This window comes from Stegastes partitus, unplaced genomic scaffold (genome assembly GCF_000690725.1).
Source record: "Stegastes partitus isolate 25-593 unplaced genomic scaffold, Stegastes_partitus-1.0.2 Scaffold1251, whole genome shotgun sequence".
Taxonomy (NCBI): Eukaryota; Metazoa; Chordata; class Actinopteri; family Pomacentridae; genus Stegastes; species Stegastes partitus.
This window is the reverse complement of record NW_007578982.1, coordinates 106,426-131,638: the sequence shown is the minus strand read 5'-3', so window position 1 is coordinate 131,638 and position 25,213 is coordinate 106,426. Positions and strand designations below refer to the sequence as shown.

Genomic DNA, 25,213 nt, shown 5'->3' with positions numbered 1-25,213 from the left:
GTTAGCTCCGTTAGCACCGTGAGTCCAGGCTGCTGCGCTCACTGACAGCGGCTTCGGGCGGTTTACCGACCTGGTAGCGACCCAAAACCGGAGAAACGTGACGGTCTGTGAAGCTAACGGGCGCGTTGTCGCCGCCAGCTGACCGTTAGCATAGCTAGCATCGGTGCGGGCTAAAAACAAACCAGAGGGCGCGGTGACAAATACCTCCCACATCTGGCATGATAAGATAAACATATTCAATTAAAAGTTGTATTTCTCACCTCCGTGTCTCAGACGGCCATCTCTACCCGGGACAGCGACGGATTCATCGGTACCGTTTGCTGTTAAATCCCGTGTTTTTGGCGTTTGGTTCTTTGCTCTTGAATCTGACAGCTGCCCAGAGCGGCGACGCCTTTTGACGTGATTGACAGACCGTCAAGCCAATCAGCGCCGGGATATGCCTGGAATGTGGATTGTGATTGGATGAGAAATGTAACTGCATTAAATCAATGATGTGCTGTGTCCTGTATAAATATTAAATTAATAATAAAGTGAAATAATTATTCTTGTAAATCAAATTTACCCTGTCAGGAAATATTTGATTTTTAAAATTTTTTAAAGTTATTTTAATATATTTTAATTCAATTTTATGGTAACATGATTTACCCTGTCAGGGAGGATTTAATTTAATCAATTTTAATTTATTTAAATTAATGTTTTTTAAGTGACATATATGATTTATCTAGTCAAGGAAGATTAAATTAAATTGAATTAAATTTAATCTATTTTAATTAATTTCAAATAGATTTTTGAATTAAAATAATTCAAATTAAGAGATGCTACTATACATTAATGGACTGAATATTAATAATATCCACTCTATAATTGGACTTCTGATCATTTTTGGCAAATTCCACATCCACAAACGGTCTGGTTTCAAACCCAGCTTTGCTTTTGAAATAAAGCAACGTCGCATCTTCATCAAATATGTGAAGAACAAAAAAATCTGAAATATTATAAAAACAAAGGACATTTCATTTAAGGGTGAAAAAAAACAAAAACAATTCTGTCTGGCCTGCACAGAGTTGCTCCATATTGTGTTACTCTTTTTGAATAACAACTCTTATTTTATCTCTGTACTGCTAATAAAAAAATTAAAATTAAATTAAAACAGCATTCTAAAAAAAATGGTCAAAGCACAAAGAAATGTGCTGGAAAAAAGTTTTTTTAAAAAGTGCAATATTTGATCTAAAGAAAACAGCGAAAATAAAATACTGTTTTTTCTGTTGTCATTTTATTTACATTTTTAATTATTACTTGTACAAACCCACATTCTGATGGGACATTACTTACTCCTATTTTCTGCTGTTTTTGGTGATTTTTTTTCAAACACATGCAGATGACATTTTACCCAAATCCTGTGATAATAACAGACAAAATAAAAAGACGAGGCCTGTGTTTGATGACACTCTCGCATCACTTTATTGCCTGATTTTATTGCACAGATATGTAAATGGTGCATATGGTTTATCTGATAATACAAAAACAAGTCACTTCGTCTGGATGCGGCTCTACAGCTCACCCCAAATCAAATCTCTTCCGACGCACGGTCCGATAAAAGCGGCCCGTCCTCAGCCCGAGCAGAGCGCACGAAGCATCTTAAAGCGTTTTATTCTCTCACGTACATAGGTTTACTTCCGTATGATTGTCTGTAAGGAAAGGCCTCCTCGGCGCTGACAATAACAACACGAAGCCGGAACGTAATACTGCACACTCCTGGAACATAACTTAAAACAACACGGACACATGCACGGGCCTTCATGGTGACTCAACAATCAGCTCACAGCGTCCTCTTAAAACTCTATCATTAGCATCACACACAAAATAAAAAAAAGTACCGCTTCCAACAGAGACGCACAGACGTGGACCCACGTCGTGAAGGCACGCGTGGCTTTGGCACATTAAACGTTCACCCTCACCAAGCTGCTTTACATCCTTTACATCTATCGGAGGGGATTCAATCCAGCTGAAGACAAACAGGGGCAGAACAAACACATAATTTAAGGCACAAGAGGCATCCTTGGCTAATTCCCTCTGCAGGCAGCCTTCAGTACAATCCTGGACAGAAAAGGCTGAACACTGGTTGGATAAAAAACAAAAGAAGACAGCTCACAGCTTCTCAACACTTGAAGACGGTGATTTCTTTGCATAAGAAGTTGCTCCATGGAGACCCTGTGACGTGGAACTATCGGGAGGATTGGTTTCGTCTAACTGAGCTGCAGGGGAACTCACACCTGGTACCTGCAACGTTGGTCAAGTATGTTCTTCTGATAAAACGTGAGCAAAGGCTGAGAAGGTTAAAGGAATGAAGTCATGACAGATCCACGACTCGGAGCAACGAAAGGCCACCAGAACTGGTTCCAGAGCGTAAACCTGAACAGAAACACGGTGCACCGGAGAGCGAGCAGGCTTTGGTTGTGATGTGGACTCCTCGTCGGGAGTCGGTCCTTCTACTTGGTCGACTGGACGTCAGGTCCGTTTGAAAAGATGCTGCAGGTCGAAGCGCGACAGAGAAAGAAACAGAGACGGAGAGGAGGAGCAGGAGGAGCAGGAGGCGGAGGTCCAAGTGTTGGCGGCCGCCGGAGCTTCTTCACCTGGGGATGGGAGGAAGAGGAGGAGCTCCTCGCTCCTTCTTACCAGAACCTGAGAGGAAGCAGAGGACCAGTTAGAGCGAGTCGCAGCGTCAGATCCAGTCGTCCTCAGATGTATTCATCCCCTTTTATTTTATTATTCTTTTACTGATTTATTTTTGTAGCTTGGCTCTCTCACTGCTCCATATGTGAAGGCAATACGAGAATAAAAATAAAAACTACCACCGTTAAAAGTGCAAAAGCTGCACAACACTCGAGTACACAACAACACGACACGAACACAAAGCATTAAACAGACGTAGTGCTCACAGGTCAACCAAAGCGAGCACCAACATTGAGATTTCCAGCTTGATTTCGTGGTTTTTCTGTCCTGAACCAGCTCTAGTTTTAATCTGAAGCCTTCGGTGTCTTTACTGCTCTGATGATGATGATTTACTTTCATTATCGTGGCCTGACTGTTAGAATCACCACCATGACTGTCCTCAGCGTGTCTCCTGCTATAAAACCCTCTGGATCAGTTGTGTTGCTATAACTCATGATGCTGTGGTTCTGGGTTGCTGGTTTTACAGACTCAGAGCTGCCTGTAGTCACTCTTTACGGTTCCAGACAAACCACTCTGGAGCTGTGGGGTGTGCGTTGACTCACCCTTGCCGTCGGTCTTGCCGATCTTGCTGGGGTAGGTCTTGGGGAAGGGGACGTAGGGCTCAGGCGGAGGAAGGTCGGACACCGGGTGGAACGTGAAGCGGCACTCCCACTCGTCTGTTCGGGAGACAAACGGAGGCTTTAGTGGTTCTGAACGATGGATGTGTGAAATTACCAATACTGGAAAGAAACGGCGGCTCTTTATTTTATTTTTTTAAACATTTTTATCACTGCTACAAACTCTACAAACATATTTCCCCGTGCTGGATGTGTCTTCCAACAACTTGCTCTTCTGTGTGTCGTTTCTGAGCCACGCTGTTTATTTTATTGCTCAGGACTTATTTTTATTTTGCTCTAAATCTCTGTAATTCGTTTCCTGTCTGCTCTGCACAGATAAACTGAATTTTAGTCACGTGACCGTCGCTCACAGCTGAGTCATTAATGGCTTCACAGTTGTGCGGACAAAGACAGAATTTTTAGTTTTTAACAGAATGTGGTTAGTACAAATGCTTTATTTTTGGTGATTTTTTTTCATGATTAAAGTAAACCTTTAAGCTTAGAGTCTGATCATACACATGATGGAACGGCACATCTAGAGACCATCAGAGAATTAAAATCTTCTGTTTTTATCATTTCTGGCTCTAACAAGAGGTCAAATCTGGGAGATATTTAAAAGACGAGCAGCTGGTGGGTCTTTTGGTTCAGTGATTGATCATTTTATCGTGTTTCTGGCTCTCTGCTGTTCCCTCACCTTGTGTCTGGTTGTGGTGAGAGTTCTGGAACCCGTTGCCGATCGGCGGCGGAGGAGGAGGCGCCCCTCCGACGCCCGGTCTGTCCGGAGGAAGAGGAGGCCTGCCGCCCGGTCCGCCACGAGGGGGTTCTGGGCCGGGCCGACCCATAGGAGAAGGAGCCGGCGATGACCTCACGCTGCCCCCGCCCACGCTACGACCCGAAGGAGGCGGAGGAGGAAGAGGGCCTGAGGAGGGAGAACGTCAGCTGGTGTAAAGTGACTCTTCTGTGTTGTAAGAACACTGAGCACAATAATCCATCTTCACTGGTCCATCACCCACCTGAGCGAACTGACGACTGGTTCCGACCCAGAGAAGGCGGCCTCTCGTTGGGCGGAGGAGGGAGCGGACCCGACCGGCCGTGAGGCGGCGCTGGAGCGTGGCTGTCAAACATGAAGACAGTTTTAATCCACTTTTACAGCATTTGTATAAAAAAATAAAATGCAAAACCTTTGATTAGGAATTAGAGGATTTTAAACTTTCTGGCAGCTCTGGAGCACAAAACATGTGGTTCAGTCGGGAAATTAACCAAATATGAGCCTAAAATGATCGTAATTCATCAAAAAATCACTTTATTCTACGTGTGTGGTTTAAAAATGACTTGCTATCATAAGATTCTGCAGAAAACTAAAACAATCTGCTCTTCTCAACGCCTCGGCTGAACTGCAGGCAGTGTTCACACAGAGGAGGAGGCAGTACAGGTATATATATGTATATATATATACACACATATATATATACACACAGTGTGTAGATTCAAAGCTTTTTCAGTTTCTGTCATATTAATAAGTGAAGAAACTCCAGTTTGTTTTTTTACTTTTATACTTTATGGCTTTCTAACTGAGTCACACTGAAGAGAGAAGAAAGTCTGAGTTCTGTCTCCTTCTAGTCCTGGTTGTTGTTTCCATAGAAACGAGCCGGACTTTAGGATGTTGAGCCCACAGTGACGTAAACAACTAACTTCTTATTTGAATCAGAACCTACAGGATGAAGCTGCCTGAACAGCTTTTGTCACAAACTCTGTGTAAAGTCAGAAAAACTACTGATTCTCCAGATGCTGGCTGAGCTTGTGAGTCGAGGCCGTTCTCGCTGTGAGGAAGCGACGAGCAGAAGTTTGCATGATGTGTGAGCTCAGCTATTAGATGTGAATCTATGCAAACAGACACGACTGTCGGCCACATGCTCTCTGAGGCCGGACAGGAAGTTCTGCACGCTTCACTGTGTTCCTGCGTGACCCCAGAACCAGGAGGACGCAGCAGAACCGGTACCTGTTGAGCGAGCTGTTCCTCAGGGGCAGGCGAGGCGTGTTGTGGTCGTCGCCCACAGCCGGACTCGGCGGGATGGAAGGAGGACCCGGTCGGCCCGGTGGCAGAGGAGGCGCACCTCCACCTGCGGGGGAGCGAGAGGAAGGGGAGGACATGGAGGGGGGAGGTTTGGAGTTGATGGACGGGGGAGGGGGCGGCATGTCGCGGGGCATCGACGGCCGGTGACCCGGGGCCGGAGGCGGCGGCGGCCGGTCGTCGGGCAGCGGCGGCCTCCCTCCTGGAGTCGGCGGTAACGGAGGTCTGCTGTTGTTGGGAGGCGGAGGAGGAGGTGCTGAGAAGCCCGGTCGAGGCCCCGGCGAGGAGCCTCCCGGCGGGGGAGGCAGAGGTCCATGCCTGCCTGAGGGGACGCTGGGCGGCGGAGGAGCACAGGCGAAGCCGGGTCTGGGCGCTGCAGGCAGCGACGGCGGGGAGGGACCCCCGCGGGACGGGAAGCCCGGGCTGGGTCGAGGCGTGTTGGGAACCGGAGGAGGGGCTCCTCCTGGAGAGTCCTGTCGGGAGGAGTGGTTGGGGCGGCCTTTGGGGAGGTCGGGGGCGCCGCCGCGGCCGCCAGCAGGGGATCCTGGGAACTTAGGGGGGCCGGCAGGGCCACCACCACCAAACGGGCTGGGGCCTCCGGGGCGAGCGGGTCCTCGGCTGGGTGGAGAGTCTGGGGGAGAAAAAAGGAAAAGTTACCCCGAGGTCTGACTTCCTGTGTTGGGATCAAGTGTCCCGACACATCAGGACTAAAGAGCACCTGTTACTCCTCTGACTTGTTCTGACTACAGATTCTTCCAGCACCGAACTCGTCCTGCATCTTTGAGAAAACCCAAATAAGTCAGATATCAGAACGAGCAGCTCAGTCAGGGTGATGTGCTGTGTCCTATGTAGGAGATGTTTTATGAAATGCATTAAAAATCCCCATTTAAACAAATGGAAAGACAACCGGACAGCTGCCAAAGCCCAGCTTTGCAGCTCTGTAGCTTTGTAGCTCTGTTACTATGTAGCTCTGCAGCTCTGTAGCTTTGTAGCTCTGTTGCTATGTAGCTCTGTTACTCTGTAGCTTTGCAGCTCTGTGGCTCTATAGATCTGTAGCTCTGTAGCTTTGTAGCTCTGCAGCTCTGTAGCTCTGTAGCTCTGCAGCTCTGTGGCTCTGTGGCTCCGGAATTCTTTACAGTAGGAGGTTCATTCTAAGTTTAAACGGGTCACAAGTCTTAAAATGTTACTTCTCTGAATCCATGTTTTGATATCTTTGACGTCGCGGTTCAGGTCCAAACAATTTTTTTGAAATACTAAAATCCTGCCGTCACACGGAGCATCATCTAAATTTGGACCAAACACTTAAAAAAAACAAACTTTTCTCTTCCTCACCGTTTCTGCTCTACATGAACAAATGAAACCTGTTCGTCCTCTTCCACTCAGCGTGACTCTCGTTGCTGTAGGACTTTCATGTTTTATTCATAAATCACCTCAGAGTGAGTCGACTAAAACTCTCACAGCTCCAAAATCAGAAGTGGAGCCTCTCTTTAAACTGCCGCCAAATTTATAAAACACAAAGTATGAACATGAAAATACGTCAGCTTGTTCTGAACAATACGGTGCTTCACACGGTGGAAGAATGTTTTGGATGTGACTTATAGTTTTTGAGCTGTGATGGTTTATTGGAGGGGTCTAATCTGCTCACAGCTGATTGGCTGATTGGTGAACTTTCAAAGTAAAAGCTGTACTGATCAGAGTTTGTGAAACATGCTGCCCTTTTCAAAATAAATCGTACTTATCTAAACTACACCTTCTGTGTGATTAAAGCAGGAAGTATTAACAGGCAGAAGTTACCGGTGGACTCTCTGTTGGTTGCAGACCTCAGTTTGGGCATCCCTCCTGCAAACAGGCCTCCTAAACCAGAAGGAGATCCGCCGCCAAAACCGCCGCCGCCGCCACCTCCTCCACCTCCACCTCCACCTCCACCACCACCGCCTCCTCCTCCTCCTCCTTTAGGCTCTGAAAGAAGAAACCAAACAACACTAACATTAATCAACCAACACATCCACAGGTTTCTGTTTCTAATCTGCTGTGACGTCCCGACGCCTCGCTGCAGACATCAGAAGCGATGGCGTGGACTTACTCTCCAGCGAGGGTCCACTGCGGTCATTGGTGACGGCCTTCTTTAGTCTGGCGCCTTTACAAATATCGGTCAACAGGGCGTTCCTTCCCTGCTGCTCCGAGCGGTTCAGACTCGGCTTCTCGGTGTTCGCCTGGAACACAAACCGGAGTCACCGTCAAGTTTGGCAGCGATTTGGTGCTTTACAGGAGAAACAATAAGAAGGAAGCAGGTGTTGCAGGACAAATAAACTGCAGGTGAAGCAAATCCAACGACGTTCAAGTCATAAAAAGTCATATTTACAGGGACTGATAAACCGTCTGAACCACAGGAGGGAGAACAAACACAACATGGCGCCATATGTGGTATCATGGTCATGGTTTTTGTTTTTAAAGGTAGATAAATATACTACGTTTTAAATGCTCCTGTAATAAACTGATGGCAGGTTTCTGCTCCCGTCGACCCTTTAAAAATCAATCACAGCTTGTTTTTAGTCACACACACAAAAAAAATCCTAAAAGTACGACGCTGACGGAGCCGGTAGTTTAAAAAGGACGTTTTATCTTTTAAACAAAACACAACAACGACACTCGCCTAATCATGTGTGACGTGTGGAAAACTTCACCAAAACTAAGCTTAGAATCTCCATATCTCATTAAAACCGCTTTAATCCAACACATTGCTCAGAATAAACCGTTTTTAGCAACTGAATGCTGTAAGAAACTAAAAATTCTGCGTCCCTCTGTGCACATGTGAAGTGATTTAGCCGCGACCGACAGTCTCGTGATTAAAATTCAGAGATTTATCAGCAGAGAGGAGACGAGTATAGAAGCTAATTAAACATGTAGGTGGTTAAATATCTGTAATATTTAAAGTCTTTTCCCCAAAACGGTAACACCTGCAGGAGAAATGCTGCACATGGTGACTCCAGTTTGTTTTCCAATTTTTGTAAATTGAATAATCAAAGAAAATTAACTTTTTATCATTTAGGACATCCTAAATCATTATATTATTATTTTTATTCAATCATTATAACCTAACCTATAACTAGAGGAGTTTAAATCACACAGTGAGTTCAGAGGGTTAAACCAGATTATTGGATCACTGAGGATGTCCTCACATGTATTTATACCCTTCTGCTAAAGAAAAAAATAAATTAAAAAAATAAAAATTCACACTCAAATAACTAGAAACTGAAAAAAGTAATGATAAATAAAAATTTGCTAAATTACAATTTAGTGAAATAAAAAGTTGCTTTTGACTTTCGGTTGAAAAGAATAATAATAATAATAAAAAAAAACAAGTTTATGGGTCCCATTATGCTTGTTTTTTAAATTTAAAAAAAAAAAAAAATTTCTGTTGAACCACAATTCAAAACCAGTGTCATGATGTTCATTACATTTGTATTTATTATTTCTTTTGTCAGCTTATTTCAGCTGTTTGTTTTCCTTCTCTAATGGGAGGCTATGAGTACATCTGTGGATCCACCGTGGAGTTAAACCCGTGGCTCCATCCACCAGATGGCTCTGCTGAGCGGCACCAGGAGGCCCGAGCTCAGACGTGGGCCCACCGAGCGACACGATGACTTACAGCAGCGAACGTGGGAGGCGGGGGAGGCCCTGGGGGTGGTGGGGGAGGCGGGGCCGGCATCTTCCGCTCTCCACTTCACTGTATCTGCACTGGACGCCGCACCCTGGAGGAGACATCACAGCGTTAAGAAGACAGAACGTGTTAGACTGAAGCAGCTCCACAGTTTATCCTTAAACCAATAAGTTAATTTAACTTTATGTCTGAAAGGTTCTGCCTGCAGCACAAAAACACACCAAACACGGACATTTCTCAACCAGTTCTGACCGTCAGGGATCCTCTGTTCAGCTAAGACCACTACATATTACATCTGCAGCATGTTGGTGTTTCCATACAGTGATATATATACAAAAGAACTAGAGGAGTTTTCACCACATGACTCCATTTGTAAAGAACTAGAGACTGTTGTAGAGGAGCGTATCTGCAAAGATCATTTATGGAAGAACGCTGGATAAAGCTGCAGCGTCATTCATCTCATTCTTCTGCTCCACCAGCTCTGATTCACCTGAAACTTTTACAGCATAAAATATAAATACGCAGAGAGATATGTGTGAATTTTTAGCGAAATATAGTGAATACTTTTTTAGATAAAATGTTTTTTTTTTAAATGTTCTCACACTGAAATTTGAGGCCGTTTGAGCAACAACATCTCAGGAGTTAATAAAAATAAACACCTGATGGTTTTTTCATCAGAATCTGCAAAATTAGACAAATAGATCAATTAGTTTCTGATTAAAGTTGAGTTTAAATATGAAATTAAATTAATCTGTCATGAAACTCTGAGCACAAATAAACAAAAACAAACAAACTAAACCACACAAAAAAAACTAAACATAAAAAAAGCTTTTTAATTGTAAATAGTTGGTCTCAAAATGAGCTTTCATCCATCCATCATCTCTACACCTTCATCCTCACCAGGGTCATGGGGGGTGGAGTCTATCCCGGCTGACTCAGGGTGAAGGCAGGTTCACCTGGACAGGTAACCAGTCTATCACAGGGCTACACTTAGAGACAGACAACCAAGCACACTCACATTCACACCTACGGACAATTTACAATCACCAATTAACCTCAGCATGTTTCTGGACTGTGTGGGAGGAAGCCGGAGAACCCGGAGAGAACCCACGCTGCACGGGGAGAACATGGAGACTCCACGCAGGAAGATCAGAAAGACGTGAACCGGTGACCTTCTAGCTGTGAGGCTACGGTGCTAACCACTGATCCACCTGCAGCCCTGGTTTAACAATATTAATGTAAAAAAAAAAAAGCAAGTAAATCAGAGAGGGTCGAGCAGAAACCCCCTGCTGGGATCCTTCCTAATCCAGATGTTTGATCAGCTTTGGAGGCCAGATGTGTCCTCGTGCTGCTGATTTAAACGAATGAGTTGCGTTGCTTCGTGTCGCTGCAACCGACAGCCGACAGAGAACCCCGATGTTCAAAAGAAAAAGAGAAAGTAGGTGTGATTTAAAAGGAACTGAGATCTTTAAAAAAAAACAAACAAACCCAGATTCAGAACAGAAGTTGTGTTTCTGTGACAGGAATCAGTTTGTGGAACAAAGAAACCAAAGAACCAAAACCAGTGTTTACATTTAAAGGAACAAATAAAGCCGGTGTGTCGAGGAGACGAGTTCATTATTATTAAGACGAGTTAATTATCAGGTCGAGTTTTCTGTTGTATTAAAGAAAATGTACATAAAGTAAAACTGTCAGCTTTGAAGGAGCTGTTTCATGTTGTTATTATTGTTGTTTTTGTAATGAATATGTTGATGTTTTTCGTGTTGTTGTTGATGCTTTTTGTAATTTAAGTTTATTTTTTACATGCATTTCTTTGGGTAAAAGAGGCAGAAAACATCAGATTATTCTTCTTTCATTCAGGAACGTTTGCGTGAATTGTTTTGTTTGAACTCAATGAATTAAATAAAACATTTTTAAAAACGCCACCACATCTTCCTCATCAGAGCTCCTCTCCTGTTCCTGTGCTTTAACTGTGTGCACAAAAACCCTTTAATCAGATTTAATGATGCTCTATCGGACCGTTCCTGTAAATCCTGGTCCTGTATGATGAACAATGCACTGAGTGTGAACAATCAGATGTTCTGGTGCAACAGCGTGACTTAAATTAAGAAGTATAGTGATTCAACAGAACAGAGCAGAACAGAACAGAACACGTGGGAGGAGCTGATTAAGTCAAGAAGATCATCTTAAAACGCTACAGATTTGTAGATGAAGCTTCTTTAAATACGAGTTTTCTTTTCGTTTCAAGCTGCATTAAAAGTTTGAGTTCATCAGTCGACGGTGAAACCTAAAACTGTGCAGCCCGACTAAATAAAAGCGTTATTAGCTAAACGAGCAGAACCACCAGAACTCTGAAGCTGCAGCCGATCAAATGGAAACTGCATTTTATTTTATGTGAACGCGTCGAGGCTGGAAAACCCCGACAGAGTCGCTCTGAGCGCACACGTGGTTTAAAATAGTTGCTTTCATTTCCTCTCATTGACGAGTTCGACAATCTGCAGAAAATATTCATACAAACCGTGAAGTTAAAGGTTTAGTGTTTAGATGAAAATAATAAAAAGAAAAAAGATGATATTTTATATTCAGACTCATACAAATACGAGAAAGGCTCAAAAAGTTGATTTTGTTTTCTCAAAACTGCAATAACATCTGTGCAACAGAAGCCTTGATTGAAAAAAGCAATCAGGATCATAATTATAATAAAATATCATTATGTGCATTTCTAGAGTTTTTATTTTCTGTTTTCTTGAACTAATATGACTGAATGTTCCATTTTTTATTATTAATGTAAATTAGTTCTAATTATTTATCATATACATCTATTATTAGATTATATACAAATATTATTTATATTATACTACACTATATTTATTATTAGTATTATATTATTTATTATTTTTATATTTATTATAATTATTTTTAAATTTTCAATTATGATTATATATAATATTAGATATTATTATATATTATTTATAAGTAATTATATTTCTCATATATCCCAGTGCTTTTAACCTCAACACTGCCATATATTTATTCTACTGTCTGGCTCATTCCTGACTGTATTTACTTCCTACTGGCTCCTTCTGTAAATATATTTCTATGTTCTTATTTGTCTTTTCTATACTTGTATTTTGCATCACTGGGTTTGTCTTTTAATGTCGTTGTACTTTGTGTATGATGACAATAAAAACTTTTTATTCTATTCTATAAACGTTCCTCACACTGCAGGACTAGAATAGAATAGAAGAGAAACAGAAAAATACTTTATTTATCCCAGTCTGGGAAATTACTGAATCGTCGCATCATTAAAATAACCTGAATGTCACCGTTTAACAACATTTCAGCTCATTTAGAGGAATTTTTAATGCATTCCTGAGTTATTACTGTTATTACTGGATCTGCACCACTGAGGAGCCTAAAACAGAACACCAGCCTATTTATCTGTTTCAGCATCACCTCAGCTCCTCCCTGTTCTCCTCCTGCTCCACAAACCAAAACTCCACCAGCAGCAAGCCGCCGTCCAGAACCAGACAGACACGGTTCCAGGTTCTGGTGACTCGGTAATAACCGAAGTCTCCTGGTCGTCCCATCGGTTCAGTCTGTGGTTTCATTCTGGCTCGTTTTCTTTCCTCATTAAAGCGTCTCTGAAGTGGAAAACTGCAGTAACTGATCAAACTGGCCGCCGTTCCTTCAATTAAATCGTCTTTTGCAGAACATTTTTAAGGATTTGGAGAAAAAAAAAAACCTGCAGCCTTTTCCAAATTCCTTCCAAATGATTGGATTCTTGTGAGATGTGTTTAGCAGGTAGTGACCTCACAGAGGAACTGAAAGCAGAAGGTTGAGTCACAGAGTGAGAAACAGCAGGTGATTAAAACGGTTCAGCCGCCAGAGAGCCGACGGACGTGTAAGAAGTGTTTAGGAGGAACCTGGTTCATGTTGATGTTATCTTCCCACCGACAGCTTCCCACCGTTACACAACGATGAGCGTAATGAGTCGAGCAGGATGTCCACGATGTGCAAACATCAGTGGGAAATGAAACTTCTAGAAATTACAGAAGCGCTCAAAATATTTAGAATAAAACGCTGATGATGGAGGGTCAGAGCAGGAATGAAGCTCCGGCCGCTGACTGCAGGTCGATCGTATCCGCAGAAATATTTTGATTTCCAAGAAAATAGTGCAAATAAAAAAAATCCAAGGCGCTTGTTTAGAAAGTGTTTAGACGGTTTAACTAAACACAGCTGCAGGAAACATCAGCGCTTCTTCAGCAGCGAGCTTTAAAACGTGTAAACACCACTTGATCCTCACCACGGGGGCGGAGCCTATCCCAGCTGACTCAGGGTGAAGGCAGGTTCACCTGGACAGGTAACCAGTCTATCACAGGGCTACACTTAGAGACAGACAACCAAGCACACTCACATTCACACCTGGAAACACAACCTGGATTAAAGCAACCCAGTAACCAGCATGATCCAGACACGAAACCCTAATCGGTGAAGCTCCGTCCTGGTTTCATTTCATTTTCAGAATTCTATATTTTATAAAAGCGCTTCAATGAAAAGCTCTGAAGGAATCGCCTCTAAAACGTCTTCATGCTCAGAGCAGAGCGTCGCTGATGCACCTCATCACTTCCTGCTGCTCCTGAACACGCTCCTGGTCTGTCTGAAAGTCCTAGCTTAGCATTAGCATGAGCCTCGGGTTGCTAAACCGAGCCGCCAGATGCCTTTTTTTAAGAGTTGATGCAGTCGGTCAGCAGGGAGGTGCGCTCGTTTTGTGGACCAAACACACCTGCAGCTCATTAAGCAGCCAGAGGCGCCACCTGCTGGAACAAGCAGGTACAGCAACACATTTCCTCACATGCACGTCCTTCCTCTGCTATCCGAATATAAAACAGTTGAATTATTAAAAGCAGCTAATCGATTAAAGATGAAACCATCTCCTGAGCTATGAACAGACGTCATGGTGGAAGAGTGCACCGTCACGTCTCATCAGAACAGCTCTGTATTGATTTGCTCCCTGATCCAAACCGTCCACACAGCAGAACAGATCCGGTCTCCTCACTGGAGGGTCAAGGGCTCAGGTTCTGACCGCAAAAGCCAAACACAGTGCTTTTTCTGAAAACTGCAGGCCTGTGAGAACATTTACGGTGATAACTTTACCTCTTTTAGCAACGGTTGCTAAATACTATGAAGGAAAAGTTTTAGATAAAGACAGATTCTCCCTCATCAACCCGTTTCAGACGAGGAATATGTCACTTTATCATTCTGGGTCACCTTTCTATTAAATGCTCCTCTCAGCCTGTTTTTAATCATTCACACGAGATTTAGCAGAGACGTATACGATATAACAACACAACAACAAGCAAAGCACCAAAGCAGCCTTTCAAAGTGTCCAAATCACTCATAACTGGTTTATTTATTAATTCCCAAACACTGAAAACAAACCTGCTGTTAGATCCATCCTGTGTCCATGTCAAGGATCATTTATAATTATAACTAATTAATGAGACGCTCATGTGGATCCTGCTGCTGTTTAATAAACTCAGAGGAACGACTCCTACAAACATCTACACTGTGACGCTGTGTAGCAGCTCTACTGTCTGATGTCCTGCATCCATGTTAGGGATCGTTTATAATTACCAGTTATTAACGAAGTAGCGGAGCTGTTGTTCCATGTGAGGCTCACATGGATGCTGCAGGTGTTTGATAAACTAAAAGGAAAGAGTCCTAAATAAGTGGAAGCAACGAACTGAACTGTGACTCTGACGTTAGCGGCGCTGTTCTGTGCTCATGTGGATCCTCCTCCTCACCGAAGCTACAGAGGAAAGACTCCTGAACATCTGGAGGCGACAAACCAACCTGTGAGACATCTCATCTGTCTGATGCAAAGAAAAACACACGACCTGGTGCTAGACTCTAACCTCCACTGATCCTGTTTCCATGTTGGGGATATTATAAACGTACAGGTTTGTAATTAATTCAGTTGGTAGCTCATGTGGACTCTGCTGCTGTCCGACGCTACAGATGCAGAGAAAAGCCTCCTGAACATCTGGAAGCACCAAACTAACCTGTGACTGTGTGACAGCTCATCTGTTAGATCCTGACCTGGACTCATCCCGTCTCCGTGTCGGGGTCGTTTATAATTACAGGTAATCAAACGCTTCTGTCTGGAGACGCTGGTGTGGATCCTGCAGCTATTTAATGATCTTAGAGGAACCACTCTCTGTGGGAGGGTTTTGGACCAATGTTGGTGCTGAAATGTGAATAAACTTTCTTGTCCATCGGTTCACGTGAAGGTCCAGGTCAGAGTGTTGGAAACGTCACCAGGAAGCTTTCAGGTGGAACCGACCGCTGAGACGTGTTCAGGTCAGCGGGTCCGTGCGGGGCTGCTGACCCGCCTCGCCGACCCGCCTCGCCTCACACAAATACTCTCCCCACAGCTCACTGCACTTCAAGTCAAACAGCTCGACGGTCCTCTGGAGGCCTCTCACTTCCTGCATGCTGACAAACAGGAAATCAGCGCACCGCCGCCAGCACCGCATTCATCCGGCTGCCAGGACGGCGATACCTCCACATCGCATCTCGTCGAGCAGCGTCGCCTCTCCTCCTCCTCCTCCTCCTCCTCCTTCCTCCTTTCTCGGCCTCGTAGCTCGGCCTCTGACTTACTTCCTCTCTCGGCTTCTGCCAGTTTCACCCTCTGAACTCTGCCGATCGTCGAACCTCCTGCTCGGTTTGCTGCCCTCAGTATCTCACACTGAAACCTGATGCTTCTGACACAGTTGTGGCACAAAGTGAAGTTCCTGCTGCTGGTCTGCTGATTTAAACCAACCAGAACTCTACCTGCTATCCTGCACAGCTCAATGCGATCGCTCAGCTTATTAAAGACAAGCTCTGTTTATCTTTTATGTGACCGTCCACCGCTAATTTACCCAATATGGAGCGGGACGGAGGCCCAGAATGAGCCTAAACGCTGAGCGAGAGCCAAACATAAACAGGACAGCATGTACAGCTCACACGGCTCGGTATCGGAGCAGCCATCTGCTCGTGGAGCCTGAACGTGTGAGATGTCTAAAGCAGATTAGTGAGGAAGCAGGAGCTCGTGGAAACTTCACACATTCTGGGGTCACATGAGAAGCTAAACGGTCGATTCATTCTGACTGCTTCACTGCCTCGGTGTCTACAAACCGTCTGACATCACAGCAGAACAACGACAACACCTGGTACCGCTAAAGTAAACGAAGAACCGGACTCTTGAGAGTGAAAATGAAAAACTAAAATCAGCTAAATTCAGCAGCTGACCTGAACTAGATGAAATGATCTGAACCCTCTGAACCCCAGCAGCAGTTTCTGGGCGTTTTCTGTCACATTTTGAATCTCTGTGGGCTCGTTTGTCACCACAACATGAAGCCGTGCACCTCTACGGAAACAGAAGAACCACGACTGGAAGTAGAGAGACTAAAAACGTCTGTTAGAATGAGATAAATCATAAAAACAGGTGACTTTACATGCTGTAGATGATTCTGCACTGCCTGCAGTTCAGCTGACAGCTCACTTGGCTGGTCAGCTGTGCAGACGAGAGCAGAGCTTTTTATTTTTTACAGAATCTGCGCAGAGCAAACGGGCTATTTTTGACTATTTTCTAGAAATACGACGTAGAATAAAGTGATTTTAAGCTCAGACTTGGACAGAAGTGGAAAATCTGATTAATCATTTCTGTTTCTAGAGTTTCTGCCTCTGATAAATGATGTAAGTTTGATGATCTGCAAACCAGCCACTGGGTTAATCGTCTTTTTTCTTCTTTTCATTACATTTTTAATCACTGTGGGCTCATTTTTCACTGCAACATGAAGTCCTGAAGTCCCTCTATGGAAACAGAACAACCATGACTAGAAGGAGAGAGAATAAAAATGTCTGATGTGTGCTGTGTTACAGCTCTAAAGCCATAAATCCTACAGTAGTGATACCAGACTGTTTCTATTCTGACTCTGTGTAAACACTGCCTGCAGCTCAGCCGAACACTCCCTGAATTTATTGTTTTCTAAAGAATCTATTTCTGCTTATTTTTGGCGTATTTAATTTTTCTTGCCAGTGAAGCAGCTGCTGCTTAAGAAGAACTTAAACAGAGACGATCAGAGGACGAGGATCATCCATCATTTAGCCTCCATCACTGACGGAGCTCTAACTGCAGTCGTCCATGCAGGAGTTTGCAGCAGCACATCTGAGTTGCATTAAGTTTTAAATTCTCCAGAAATCCCAGAAACATTCCCGCCTCGTGTGTTGTTCTGCGTTGCACGTGGAGGCCGATGCGACGTCTGTGCAGCAGAACCTCGTAAGACCAGAACCACGTGTGCATCAGAGTCTGAATCCATGAACGTACAGCTTTCTGCTCTGCTTCCAACCAGCAGTTTGTCGTCTACGTGTTCTGGACGTGGACGCTGCACCAGACGCACTTTAGAAACAAATCCATCAGGTCAGGGGTTCTCAAACTGGGGGTCGGGACCCTCATGGGGGTCCCTAGATCATTCCAGGGGGTCACCAGATCATTGTAAATAAGATAATAAATAAAGCCGACATTTATCAAATAAATGTGTATCAGGGCTGTCAGAATTAAAAGTGTACACTTCTTCACACTCCTTTTTTGAACTTGCTAATATTCTGATTTGATTATGCATTATTATTATTATTATTATTATTATTCTTTTTTGCTCTTTTTTGAATAATTTTCTTTTGTTTTTATATTTTTTTCCCCCTTTTATTTGTTCAAAATAAATTCAATTCATTCATTCATTTAAAATAAAATTAATGTAAAGAGATCAGTCTGTGGAATTAACACTTTAGTTTTTAACGCATTAATGCATCAACAGCAGAGTTATGAAAAATTCAAATTGGGGGTCATGAACTGATGCTATCTTTGGAGGTCATGGCTGAAAAAGTTTGAGAACCGCTGCTTCAGTTGATAAGAAGCCCAGAGATCGTCATCATCATCTCTCCATCATTTAAAAATAAAAACTACTTCCTGAGTTTAGACGGTTCCTCATTTTACTCTGATGTTTAAAACTATCAGCTAAAGCAGCGAAAAAGTGGAATTTATAGAGTTAAGTCAGCACAGACCTACAGTAGCTTTAATTTATTTGACTGATCGTATTTATTATCTCCCGCTGGAGGTTTTTATCGTTTTATGAAGCTTTATTGCTCTGTGGTTCTTCTCTTTGTCCTTTAACGGATGCAAATGAGCGGCGAGCTAACGCTGCAGAAGCAAACAGATCAACTAAACAAAGTACTTCTGTTAAACGTAGTTTCCTTACAGGTAAACGTCACCGGAGCATCTTTGCAGACTTTCATGGTAAATGATTGAAGGACTCGTGGGAAACATACCACCGGCCCTGTACATGTTAATATGTGTGTCATGCATCGTAGATCAGCTGTTTAATAAAAATAAATCTCTTAATAAAGAGCAGCAGCAGCAGAAGTCTGGTGACAGTCGGTAGCAGCTTCCAGAGATTAGACAGAGCCGTGAGACGTGTGCTTATAACTAGTAGTTAATATCGAATCTTTAAAATGTCAAAATTAAGATAAACTACAGGCCAGCAGAGCTCAGAGCCTCTGATCGGTTTCCTCGGTGGACCGACCGCCATGAAACACAATATATAAAGAAGTGAGCCGGAAATATTTGGCCTTTTAATTTGACCTTTAACAACCTTTAATACTATTACGAGTCAGTTTGGGAAATGAACCAACCTGGTTTGGACTAAAACAAGTCAAACTACAGACGAGAACATCTCAGCTGAAGCTGGAGGCAGATTTAGAAGCTTCAGAGCCACATTTAAAGCTCATACGTGTTTCTGTTTGTCGCCTCGTCCTCCTCGTGGCTGCATTTAAAGACAAATGTGAGCAGATCTTATTTAACTTTAAAGGGGCTGCTGGTGTCCACACGTCACCTCAATCAGACCTGTTAGCATCACGGCCTTCACACTCCTGCTCAGGATGCAGCGGCCGACACGTCGACCCGTTTCCTGAAGCCCAAGAGCGACTGCACGCCAGCAGACGGGAGCTTTCTGAGGTTCTGACGGAGGAGGAGGGGCGTTTAAAACACACCAGCTACGACTGATCCCGTTTGCAGCTCGAGTCGAAGCAGAACGCAGAGAAAGACTTCCGCCGTCGGAAACAGGCCCGCGTGTTGAAATTTAAAATGCACGACACGACTTCCCCTCCAGCTCTGAGTCACGGCCTAATATTAGCCAAGAGCTCACAAAGGCTCCTTTGACGGACGGACGGAGGGACGGAGGAGAAGCAGAGCAGCAGATAGGAGGATTAAAGGCCGTGCATCCTTTGAAGAGACACACAAACGCTGGATATGGCTCACATATGTTTCAGTTTACAAATGGCCGTAAAAAAACCTTCTTCATCCTGCCGCTGAAGCTCCACGACCTCGTCAGACTCGCTGCTCGTGTATAATTTAGAGTCACAGCTTTTTGCAGCCCGAACACATTTAGATGCTTCACGACTTCAATATGATGTGATTTCAAACTACACTCACTCTGAAGGCTGTTTTCAACGGACATTATCACATTTTGGAGGCTTGTTAGGCGACAAAAGCGTCTCCAAGTGTCTCCAGGTCGCTGCTGAGAAAGACAAGCAAATAAAAATCTGTTTTCTCGTCAACTAAATGCTCATTTTACAGCAGAAAACGTGTCGAATTCGCAGAGCGACGCCCAAAAAAAGAACTTTTTCACTCCCAACATAAAGTAAAAATGCTGTGCGAGTAAACAGACATGAAACAGTGAAAATTAAAAACAAAAATCACAGATTAATCGGCTTCGTTTGGAGATTTTAGCTCAATAGTTGAGTTTAATTACAATATCTGAACCCCTGAACACAAGAAGTTTGTGTTTTTTATTTGTTCCTGTCATAGTTTTACTCGTTTCTCTGCAACTTAAAATCCTGCAGAAACAAAACAACGAAGAAGAAGAAGAACAGAGAACTCAGAAATGTCTGCAGTGGTGCAGCTGTAGAATCATAAACATGGAAAAACTAAAGTTCAATTTCTTCAACTTCCTGATTATCTCTTCTGCAAAAATTGAACATAAAATGACATCATCAAGTGTCAGCAACACTGCAAAAGAGATAACACCACTTCATATTTATATTTTATTGACTTCCACGTGTGTTCTGTGTGAACACTGCCTGCAGTTCAGCTGGAAAGTCACTTTTTTTCTGTTTTTTTGACAGATTTTAAGACTAGATTCGGTTAATTTTCCCAACAAACCTGCACGTCACAGATAAGCAGCTCAACAACTGTTAAAATCTAATGTTTTCTTTCTATTTTTATAGTTTCTTGCTCTAATTATTGGTGCAATTTTGCTATTTTTATGCCTTTTAAACCTGTTCTGGGAACCCGAGGGTTCCTGTGAGACTAAACACAGCCTGTAGCTCGACATGCTGTGGTGTTAGTCGGGGGTCTAGTCGGTGGGAGCTGCTGTGTCATTAAGCAGAAACCTCCCATCGCTGCTCACTGAGCTCCACCCGAATCCTCACAAGACTCGAAACGAGCAGAAAAGAAAACTCAAACCTGATGACGCTATAAATAACCTAATATTTATGGACCTGCCTGTTAAAGCTGCTGCAGATCTACATGAGAGGTGAACATGAGCTCAGCTTTAACGCTGACTAAACTCCTAAATGTGTGTGACGCTGAAGCACTGCTGAGTGGCTAAGCTAACATCCTGCTACACACAGATGCGGTCGCGTCGCTGTTGTTTCAGCCCTCGACTCTAATTTTACCTCCACAACGTTCTCCAAATAAAGAACTAAACGCTGCACGTATTTCAGTCTGTGCTTCTGTTTATTATCATGACTGTCGTGACTCGTGTGCGTTTCTAAATGACGCTCAGACGTTATCAGAATCCAGCGCTGAGCAGCAAAACCACCGTTTTATTCTGGTTTTCCTCGTAAACCACTTCCTGGATGTCGCTGCCTTTACTTTTCCTCACAGCCTCGTCGGTGGGATTTATTTATGCTGCATCAGAGTCGCTAATCTGAGCAGGTTTGTGTGAATAAAAGCAGAAGTGAGTGGAAATGTAATCGAGTATTTAGCTCATCGGTGGTCAGCACTGTTGAGGTCGCCGGTTCGCGTCCCGGTGAGGACACCCGGGATCTTCCTGCGTGGAGTCTCCATGTTCTCCCCGTGCAGCGTGGGTTCTCTCCGGGTTCTCCGGCTTCCTCCCACAGTCCAGAAACATGCTGAGGTTAATTGGTGATTGTAAATTGTCCGTAGGTGTGAATGTGAGTGTGCTTGGTTGTCTGCCTCTAAGTGTAGCCCTGTGATAGACTGGTTACCTGTCCAGGTGGACCTGCCTTCACCCTGAGTCAGCTGGGATAGACTCCGCCCCCCGTAGTGAGGATTAAGGTGTAGAGATGATGGATGGATGTTTGTGTGAGTTAAAGCAAACGTGTTTCTATCAGGAGAAGGTTCACCAGAAGATGCAAAACCTCGTTAATCTTCAAAAACAGGCGCCGAGGTTCCAGTAAAACCATCAGTTCTGATCAGGAAGGTTCCTAACCGGGTCGCAGCCACAAACAGAGCTGCAGGAATCGTTTAACATCAGAACCATTCAGTCTCTGAGCGAATCGACGCTGCTTCACATCCTTCCTCGACCTCCAGACGTTCTCCATCAGGGTCAAGATAAAGTGTTTGAGAAAAGACTTTAGTTTTGTTGCCCTTCGCACAGGAGAGAACAAAACCCAACTAGGAAGCGTTTCTGCCGCCGCTGATGGAAGCAACAGGATGTTAAATGATTTGACACCATTTCAGAGCGTTTCAGGAAGAAGAAGTAAAACTTAATCGATCAGCTTCTCATGTTATCGAATTAAATTCCTCTTAGCGCGAGCAAATTAAAAGCAGAGCGAGGTCACGGCGAGCTGCAGCGAAGCAGCGAGAGGCGTCGCTAGACATCGACTGCTCGAAGGTTTTCTGCAAAATATTAAAAATGAGGATTTTGTTTGACTTCACATGTAGCTCTAAACTTCAGGTAATACGTGTTAAAAGTGCTGAATCTGCCACAAAATCCTCTGTGTGTTGGCGTAAACCTGCACAGATGGAAGCTGAGACTGGAGACTTTATGTACTATCTGTTATTTTGCAGATAAATAACGTGTAATTGTCCAGATTCCTGCAGTCTGGAGGGTGTTTGCTTGATAAAGAGGTAAAGCAGAAGTAAAGTCAAGCTCTAATCCACTGAATAAACACTGCTGGAGTATGTTTTAGGTAAATTCTGCCTGTGATTTACAGCCAAGCATGCAGGAAACTACGTCTAACACACACTCACTTGGCTTCAAACTGAATGCTAACAGATTATTGGCTCATAAGTGGCAGTAAAAAGTGGTTTTTCAGGCCCGTTGTCTCCTGACGTCTGTCCCCAAACTGGTTTCTACAAAATGGAGGAATCCTGCGAGCGGTGAAACAACAACAACACGAACAGAAGTGTGTGAACTTACTCAATCTGTGTCCATAGAAGAACCAGCAGCACGTTCAGAAGACAGTAGAAGAAGCACCTGAGCTCATTCCTCATAAACAGGCAGAAGGCCAGCAGCAGCCACATGCAGCTGAACACGGACCAGCGGTGGCATCCAGCAAACACTCGGCCCAACTTCTCGATTCCTCTTCCTCTAAACTCGCACTCGACCTTATTTATACGCAACACACACACACACTCACACACACCACTTCCTCTTTTCACTTCCCCACCTGAGGCCGGGGGAGGGGAGCGTCACAAACATCTCCACAAGGTCGGAGGAGCTGCAGGAACATGAAGCCGTCAGACACCTGTGGAGGTGACTTCAGGCGTCCAGGTGGAAGCTCAGCGAGAAAACTTTAATTCACTGAAGCTGAAAAAACCTCTAAATGTAGTTATGAAGAGCAACCGGATCAAAATAAACGAGTTTAAAGGACTGCAGTAAACTTTTAGAAACTCCACCAGTGGGTGTTAAATGCATGATATCTTTGTTTTATTTTTATTTATCAGAGCCTGAAGCTGTAAGAACAGAAAGAATCAGAGGAGTTTTAAATTTAAACGACTCATCTGCAGCTTTACCCCAAAAAACTGAGCTCAAAATCTGGATATTTCATCAGAATCACTTTATTCTACGAGCCTCAATTTAAAAATTCACCAAAAATAAGCCGTCTGCATTAAACAGATTCTGTAAAAAACAATAAATTCTGCTCTCGTTGGCAAAACTTTGGAGGCGCCGACGACTGAACTGCGACCAACAGTCACATGGCGAAAATTAAGAAACTTACTGGAGTTGTGTCTCTTTTTGTTGTTTTTGTTTAATTGCCAATAATAGACCATGTGCTCTGTACAGATTCTGATTAAATTAAATGATTCTGATTAGATTAAATTCTGCTCTCGTTGACAAAACTTTGGAGCCGCTGCCGACTGAACTGCAACCAACAGACGAAAACTGAGACACTTTTTGGACTTTAAAATTGCCAAAAAATAGACCATTTGCTCAATATAGATTTTAGAAAAAGAAAAAATTCTGTGTTTTTCGACACGACTGACGAATCACGACCGACTGAGCTGCGACCGACAGTCATGTGACAAAAATTGAGAAACTTTTTGGACTTGTGTCTCAGTTTTAATTTTTTTTAAATCACCAAAAATAGACCATTTGCTCTGTACAGATTCTATGAAAAACAATAAATTCTGCTCTCTTCGGCACAACTTTGGAGCCACCGATGACTGAACTGTGACTGACGGTCACATGAAAAAAATTGAGACACTTTTTGGATTTTAAAATTTCCAAAAATAGACCATTTGCTCAATATGGATTCTAGAAAAAACAACTGAGGAACCACGACTGACTCGGCAGCGACCAGCAGTCACGTGATGAAAATTCCTCTCAGCTGAACTGCAGGCTGTGTTCATACCGTCGAGTGTGGACACAAATCAAAAATGTAGGAAGATATCTACAGTATGTAGAGTCCATGGTTGTTTCCACAGAGGTGCAGGACTTGAGGTAAAAAATGAGCCGACAGCGAGTAAAAAACATCCAGAAGCTGCTCGTGTGCAAATGATTCATTCAATCATTCCTTTAAAACAGGAACAAATGGGCAACAGGAGCCAAAGACAACATGTTTGTCATCTCACGGTGTAAGAAAACATCCTCTAATCAAACGTCTGAGATCCTATCTGACGTATAATTGACTGTAAACTGCACTTCCTGTGAGTGTGTGATAGAAAACCTCATGATGTAAAAACAGAAAATGACCTGTTTGGGTGTAAATTTAACATCTGCACACTGATAAATAGATTAGAACTGGTGCGTGCTGCTGTTCCAGTTTCATTTCTTCGTCTGTTTAGTGTTTTTATTGTAAATGCATGCTGTTAATTCCCAGAAACTTAAAGCCAAAGCCAGTTTTCACGTCCAGATATTTAGTTTTGTGCACATTCAACAGGGCTGGACTCTACTTGGAGTAAACTCAGTTAAATTTAATGATATTTAAGCAGCATAAGTCGTGTCAGGGCGCCTCAGTGAGGTCAGGATCCAGTGATTTCCTTCCAGAAAGCATCTGGTGACGGTGAGAAAGTCAGATTTTCTAGCAAACTGCCAGAGAAAGCTCCCACGCTTCACGTTCACGCCGGAGAACAAACATCATAGAAAGCGGTTTCCTCTGCTTCGCGGGTAGAAAATGAAGTGCAGCCGAAAGCGAACGGATCCCGGCGCTGGACAAAAGCGTTAGCGTAGCGCCACAGCAGCAGCTTCCTGCTCTCAGTGTCTCACTTCCTGCCTCGCAGCACAGTCGGCGGCGCCCTGCCAGCCTCCCGATGCTGCCTCTCGGCTCCTCTTTCCAGCCGACGGCGACTCAGGGAGACACCTCGGCGTTCCAGCGTGTGCTCAGCTGGTTTTCTTTACCAGACTGCAGCGAGAGGAAAAACGTGTCTGAGCCGGTGCCTCGGAGAACCTTATAAAAAGCCCAGTGTTCCCACAGAGGCCGCTGGTTAATGCATCAGCACAGAGGAGAAAACACAACACTGCTGAATGAGCCTCCACACAGAACAGACCAGCAGGACCTGGAGGAGACTCCACAGCTCAGGAACCCATAAAGTTACTGAACGTGAAACAAACGTCCCACAACGTCCTCATAAACAAGCTC

At 43.7% G+C, this 25,213-nt stretch overlaps 1 protein-coding gene across 1 annotated transcript; it reads right to left on the bottom strand.

Annotated features, from left to right (window-relative positions):
* Positions 1-1,433: 1,433 nt before the first annotated feature.
* wipf1b (WAS/WASL interacting protein family, member 1b) lies at positions 1,434-22,730 on the bottom strand. The gene is made up of 9 exons (XM_008297816.1): positions 22,552-22,730; positions 9,050-9,152; positions 7,484-7,613; positions 7,195-7,359; positions 5,329-6,031; positions 4,343-4,443; positions 4,024-4,248; positions 3,276-3,389; positions 1,434-2,682 (listed from the first exon to the last, which is right to left on the bottom strand). Exons 2-9 carry the CDS (start codon positions 9,107-9,109, stop codon positions 2,630-2,632), a joined length of 1,551 nt encoding a protein of 516 aa, XP_008296038.1. The 5' UTR covers positions 9,110-9,152; positions 22,552-22,730; the 3' UTR covers positions 1,434-2,629.
* Between the last annotated feature and the right edge of the window lie 2,483 nt (positions 22,731-25,213).

What these genes read in the sequence shown, in the direction of transcription:
- wipf1b (XM_008297816.1), bottom strand. Translation starts at nt 9,109, where the DNA reads ATGCCGGCCCCGCCTCCCCCACCACCCCCAGGGCCTCCCCCGCCTCCC. An exon ending in CCAGTCGTCAGTTCGCTCAG is followed by an intron (nt 4,249 to 4,342) that starts GTGGGTGATGGA and finishes CTCCCTCCTCAG; the next exon opens with GCCCTCTTCCTCCTCCGCCT. An exon ending in CGGCAAGACCGACGGCAAGG is followed by an intron (nt 2,683 to 3,275) that starts GTGAGTCAACGC and finishes GCTTCCTCTCAG; the next exon opens with GTTCTGGTAAGAAGGAGCGA.